Raw genomic sequence first — 6,692 nt, forward strand, 5'->3', positions numbered from 1 at the left:
CAAAATTTGAGGGGATAGACACAAACTTTGTCCCTGTGTCATTCTCTAGGTTGCACTTTCACTAATATAAATATAAAATGTATTATATTTTGTAATCAAAGAACTTTATATCTAAATTTATTCTAAAAGTAAAACATATCCTGAAAAAAATGGGTTAATCAACTTATAATCTGTGAAATAAGAAATTTAAACATTATAATATTTGCATGACATGTAATTTAACTCTGTTAGGAGTCGGAGTTGGAGTCGGCACATATTCTTTGACTCCAGTAACCCAAAAATTGCTTCCAACTCCGTAGCCCTGCAAGAAACGACATCGAGTGGACACTTCCAAGTTGATTTTGCAGCATTTTCAGCAAGGTGGTGCCAACTTTTTGGAATGACTACTTACTGTTGAAACGTGGTTACACCACTATGATCCTGAGACAGAACAACAGTCCATGCAGTGACGGCACTTAGGTTCTCCAAGGCTAAGGAAATTCAAAACCCAAAAGTCAGCAGGAAAGGTCATGGCCAAAGTGTTTTGGGATCAGGAAGGTGTTGTAATGACAGGCTATCTTCCAAGTGGCTAAACAGTTAATGCAGAATATTGCTGTGGCGATTAAAGGAGTCATTGAAAGAAAAAAGGAGAGGAAAGCTGCAGAATGGAGTTCTCTTTTTACAAGAAAATGCACCTGCTCACAAGGCTGGCAAAACGATGGAGGTTTTGACACAGAGTTTCAGTGCATAGACCATGCACCATACTCGCCAGATCTTGCTCATCTATTTTCTGTTTCCAAATCTAATAATGAGTTTGAAAGGGTAATGATTTTCGAGTAATTCGGAGGTGAATGCAGCAGCAGAGCAGTATTTCAGTAATCAGAGTATTTTTGGGACGGGTTATAGGAACTTCAGACATGATGTGCCAAGCATGTTGAACTTAAGGGTGGATATGTGGCATAACTTGTAAGTTTTAGACTCTATTTTTGGGTATTAGATATAATCATAGTAGGTGCCAGTGGGTAGCAAGGGAAGTTAGCACCTGAAGTGGAGGTGCCCAGCATCACCACCCCGTGCTTGTCTCCCCGCTGGCCCAACATCGCCACACCCTTTGCCCCAAAATTAACGCATTGCGCCCTCCCCTCGTACCTCTTTCTCATCTTTGTCAGCAGCAAGCAGGCTAGAATAATTACTGCTCGCACCGGCTGAGGCTTCCTTCTGATGTCACTTCCTGGCCCTGTGTACATAAAGTGAAGTCAAAGGAAAGACAAGGCCAGCGTGAACAGCATATAGGATAGCCTGCTCGATGCCAGTGAAGTTGAAAAGAGGTAAAGGGGAGCCCGGCGATGTCAAGGCAACGGGGACAAAGAGGGAGGGGGCAGAGGGGAGGTGCCAACATCCCCACCAAGTCAACACAGTGATCCGCACTCCCCCATCTCTCTTACTACACCACTGGTAGCAACATTTTAAATGATTTGATGTTTTTATGATTTTGTTTGTAAAGTTATTTGTTTTTTTCTATTTGATGATGCATGTTTAACTTTGTAACTCATTCTGGGAGTTATCGGAAAGATGGGCTAAATATTGAGTATTTGTTAAGCAGCAGTTGAGGCATTTGCTGTTGAACATTGTACTTACACACCTAGTAACCTGGCTCTTAGCACTGGAACCATACAGATGAGTGAGGTATATAGTATTAGAAGAGACTGCCAGCTTTGTAGATCTGCAGCCTTGAGCAAGATATAGGCAGTATGAGAAGAGATTACCAGCTCTCTCACTGGTCTGTTTTCACCTAGGGTTGCATGCATAACAGAGAGAGTATGAGAAGATTGCTGACATCAGCATCCATCACTGTTCTTCCCTAAAGTTTCTATACAAATTAGGCATAAAGTGCCAGAGGAGACTGCCAGTATTCCTAAATTTTCATGTATGTTCAGTATAATGTCTCGGTGTTATGACCTATGCTATTTCATCCTGATTCAGTAACGGGATCAATGGGATTTGAACTGGAAATTTGTTCTATCGAGGGATTTTACTGTTGTCTAAAAGAGCTGCTATCCCTGACTTAGATAATAACACTGTATATTTAGTTAATTATATTCCTCCCCTTAGTTCACTACCCAAGGGTCATACAACAGAGATAACTCTTTATTCCCCTCAGCTATGTTGTTACAAGCTAACTACTTATCACTGACCTGTTATTTTTGCTGTATCCTTTTTAGGATGTATGGCCTATTTCAGACATCATTTTATTTTGGCTATATGGCAGTATTCAGCACAGCCTTGGGAATAATGTGTGGTAAGTTCAGTATATGTGCTTAATTTTTATACATTATTTAAAATCTTATATACTAATTCTTTTCATATTATTAAAAATGTGGGATAATTTTCCCTGATTTGTTTCTTCCGTGTTTCTGTATTAAGAGTGAATCTTGTTGATATATGTTTAAAATGATAAATAAAGAATTTTTTAAAAAAATCTTATATAACACAAATGGCAACAGTTACTTTATTCTATTTTACAAAATTCATAAATTTACACAAAACTAATAGCACATTTAATCTCATAAATAAAATGTGTAAAACTTATGCCCTAATAAATTTTATAAATAGCCCCCAATCAGATATTTTCTGTGATCGTATTACAAAATGTTTTATCCGTTTCTTTCTAAACTCCTTTGATAAACCATTCCATCAGGTGAGACCATTACTAAAAGTATTTAGTTATACAACTTTTCTTTTCTTGATGGTATGAATGCCAAATAATGCAAAATGCCCTTATTTGTCTGACTGACCTGGTATAGTACATGCATCTAAGGATACACAGTATAGGGCCAAACACCATTATTTTGCAAGATGGTGCAGAGGCAGAAAATGATGAGCATAATTCCTACCTTCCAGGTGCATGGAGGGGGGCGTTGGGGTCCACTAAACTACCGGGGACTTTTCAGTTTCCATTTTAGGGAGAAGGATGGGTGAACTTGGAGGCCTTTGGACCAAAGGGTGATCTGTAATGAAGTGCCAGGACCAAGATGTGGGTTCTATTTGTCTCCTCTGACTTTACCATTAAGGCCCCGGTGTCATATTTGGGCTTTCACTCTTCAGCACACTTCTCTGCATCTATGCTGAAAAGTGAATAGGCCTTATTATCATTTAAAAAATGTGCTCAAGGCTTTGTGCAGAGTTAGCTTGTGCGTAAAACTTCTTTCTGCATCCACAAAACTGTGATAAAGCAATGCTAACCCTGTCCAAAATCTGAGCACTCTTTATTGCATCGATCCCCAAGTTCCTTTCCCACTTGTTTGATTTAAAAATAAATAAGGCTGACAACCCCCTGTCCTGCCTTCTCCCTGCCTAAATTGAAAAGAGGGTGCAGAGCTTACTCTGACTCTATTATGTACTGATATGTTTCCAACTGGCCAGATGGAAATATTCACCTACCGCCACTTTTTAATTGAGAGCAGTGAAAGTTTGGGTGCTGCAGTCCAGAGTTAAGAGAATTGGAGGATTGTTGTGGAGCTAGAAAGAAGGGTTTGGAGAAGTGAGGTTGAGGGTAGTGCTGCTCAATTCACCAATACACTTCGGTGAATCGATTTGAATTGATTCGTTTGCTTGAAAAATTAGAAGTGAGGTTGAGGGTAGTGCTGCTCAATTCACTTCGGTGAATCGATTTGAATTGATTCGTTTGCTTGAAAAATTGGACTCACCAATTCAGTGAGTCCTGATAATACCTCTAGGCCTCCTAAAGCGGCTCCAGCAATGGTGGTGTCCATTGGGCAGAGGCAGCACTCTGAACAGGCTACTCTTGGCCTGCCCTGCTAGGGGCCTTCCCTCTGCCACGTCACCAATGATGCGGTAGAGGGAATCCCTGGTTGGCAGCTGCGAGCAGCCTGTCTCTGCTGCTGCTGCTTTGGAAGGCCTGAAAGGTCTCATGGTAAGGGGGGTGGGGGGAGTCGATCAGGAAGAGTTGCACAGGGAGATGGGCAGCACTAGTTGAGGGGAGCTTAGCTACAGAAATGATGGTAAAGGTTGTGATTGAATTGGTGAAAGGAGCGAGGGTGAGAAGGTTAGAGAGGAATAGTTGGTTTGGAAAGGAAAAGAGAAAAAAGATGAGAACTTTCATATGAGAAATTCTCTAAAGAGGTTAAGGCTCTTTAGCTTGGAAAAGAGATAGCTGAGGGGAGATATGATTGAAGTCTAAAATCCTGAAGGTGTACAAGTGAATCGATATTTTTTTTTATTATTATTATTTTTTTATTTTATTTTTTTACTCCATCAAAAATTACAATGAAGTTACAGGGAAATACTTTTAAAACCAGTAGGAGGAAATATTTTTCACTCAAAGAATAGTTAAGCTGTGGAACGTAGATGGGTTTAAAAATGGTTCCTGGAGGAAAAGTCCATAGTCTGGGGGAAGCCACTGCTTGCCCTGAGATCAGTAGCATGGAATGTTGCCACTGTTTGGGTTTCTGCCAAGTGCTTGTGACCTGGATTGGCCACTGTGGAAACAAGATACTGAGCTAGATGGACCATTGGCTATTTTTATGTTCAAAAGTGCAAAAGACAATATGGAATTTGAAAAAATAAAATGAAACAGCAAAAAAATAAAGAAGAAAAAGTGAAGGGATAGAAATGAACCCAAAGGTTAAAAAAAATAATCAATTTTGCATTAAAAATTTGCTATATGATTATAATTCACAGCTACAGCAATCTTCCGTTTATAGGAGTGATGGCTTTACAAAACATTTGTTGGAAAATCTTCTCTAATGGTGTCTAATTTTCTTTTGATAATATTGTATCTGTATTTCATCAAAGAATATTTGTGTCTGTATTAAATATTGTTTCTTGATCTTATTTGAAAAAAAAAAATTAATAAAGAAGCTATACTGGCAATTCTGCCATTTGCTGTTCGTTGTGACCCAAGAAGAAATGCTTCTTTTTCTGCTAAAGCAAATTGGCTCGCTCTATGTCCTAATTACAGTATATTGAGAGTCCAATAGGCTCCAGGAGTCATTCTCTCTTCTGTACAGTGAAGGATTTTGCCTGAAACAATATACTTTCTTCACAGGGGCCATCGGTTACATGGGAACAAGTGCCTTTGTCCGGAAAATCTACACTAATGTGAAAATTGATTAAGAATACCAGAGGAAGACTGGGAACTTGGAATGAGTTACTGCTTTTTATGGAGGGGAGGGTGGAAACTTGCACAATGAAAAGGAAAGAGATGGTCTTAAAACTGGGTAACGTGTGGGTCACCAAATTCTGGATGACTTAAAGTAGTGTCAGTTCCATTGACCTTTAAGTTCTTCCTGTCAGCTTTCTCCATCTGTTCACAGCAAATGCTTGGAATGTATTTAGTAGGGATTGTTAAAATACATGGCTAACCTTCCCCCCCAAAAATCTAGTTGAATAGACTAGCTCTCTTCAGTGAAGAGGACAAACAGTTTATTTAAAGCATCTGTTTCATTTAATAAAAAAAAGAGGGGGAAGATTCTTGTCTATTACAGCTGGCTGAATAGTAGTCATCTTGAGTTGCAGCATTTCTGTACCAGATAGAATTCCTGCCCAGGTATGGCCTCTCTTGTAGTCTCATTGCCCTTGTCAAATCACTTGTGTTTGTTTGCCTTCTGGGTGTTTTTCAATTTGGGGGGTTATCCACTCTTCCCCAAGCCCATTTTTGTTTAAAAAATATATAAAAAGAAAAAAAAATTAAAAAGAAAGCCCTTCTGTGTGTAATGTATCCACCTTTTTATGGACCAGCTTCCCACTTATTTATCTTTAGATGAGCAGAAATGAGTGTTCTGCCACATGTTGAAAATGGGCATTGATCCATCCAAAGAGAGGGGAAGTGTGTGGGGAAGGCAAAGAGGCCTGTCCTTTGTCTTGCAGGTTAACATACAGGTGGAAAACCAAGAAACCTCTTGATTTTCTTCAGCATTTTGAGGTCTTGATGAAACTGAAAGAAAACAAATATTTTAACTGAATGTCTGTGATTAATCTTTTTTTGTTCCCTCAAGTTAGTCCTACATCATCTTCTTGTTTTGTTGGGGTTTGAATGAAGGCTTTCCATAAGATATTATAAATGGGGCTTAAGTGTATATACTATTAAATAATGTAACTTAGATGTAGATCCCAAATGTATTTGAATGTACAGATTTACTACAGAGTCCTTTTCTTTTTATTTTCCCTTTTATTTTTGGACGATTGGTGTTTCAAACGTGTGATTAGGAGTGACTTTCCTTATCTTGCCTGACATTGCATGAAACAGTTTCTCACATGTGTCCTGTTTCTTTTTTTTTGTTGTTGTTCCATTTCTTTTCTCAAGTTCTTACAGAATTGAGATTACTAATTTAGATCTTTTTTAAAAAAAATCTTATCTTCGACACCTGTGCAGCACCTGAAGCAGAGATGTCTTTTTTGAAGGGGTGTTCAGAAAACAAATAAAATTTTCAGACAAAATAATACTGGATTGTGAAACCTTTTTTTTACGGTTTGAAGAAATGTAGCTATGCTGAGTGTCTGTTTGGTATAAAACATATGCCTCAGATGGGGAAAATGCATTGTTTCTACCATGTACTTTAATCATTGTTCAAGAAAGATATAAATTTCTTGTTCCTGAAGTTCTGTACATTGGACTAGAACTAAATTACTGTTTCTAGAGATGCACCATACTACTGTTTTCGGACTACAAGAAAAGCAGGAATTCTTTCACA

The 6,692-nt window shown here is 38.6% G+C and overlaps 1 protein-coding gene across 1 annotated transcript in view; it reads left to right on the forward strand.

Annotated features, from left to right (window-relative positions):
- TM9SF3 (transmembrane 9 superfamily member 3) overlaps positions 1–6,443 on the forward strand; it is a 113,582-nt gene extending 107,139 nt beyond the window's left edge. Inside the window, exons 14-15 of the mRNA XM_033942269.1 lie at positions 2,202–2,278; positions 5,048–6,443. Coding sequence (XP_033798160.1) covers positions 2,202–2,278; positions 5,048–5,115 — 145 coding nt within the window. The 3' untranslated portion in view covers positions 5,116–6,443. The remainder of the gene's footprint in view (positions 1–2,201; positions 2,279–5,047) is intronic.
- Positions 6,444–6,692: the final 249 nt, after the last annotated feature.

The sequence above is a fragment of the Geotrypetes seraphini genome, chromosome 4 (assembly GCF_902459505.1).
Source record: "Geotrypetes seraphini chromosome 4, aGeoSer1.1, whole genome shotgun sequence".
Lineage (NCBI taxonomy): Eukaryota > Metazoa > Chordata > Amphibia > Gymnophiona > Dermophiidae > Geotrypetes > Geotrypetes seraphini.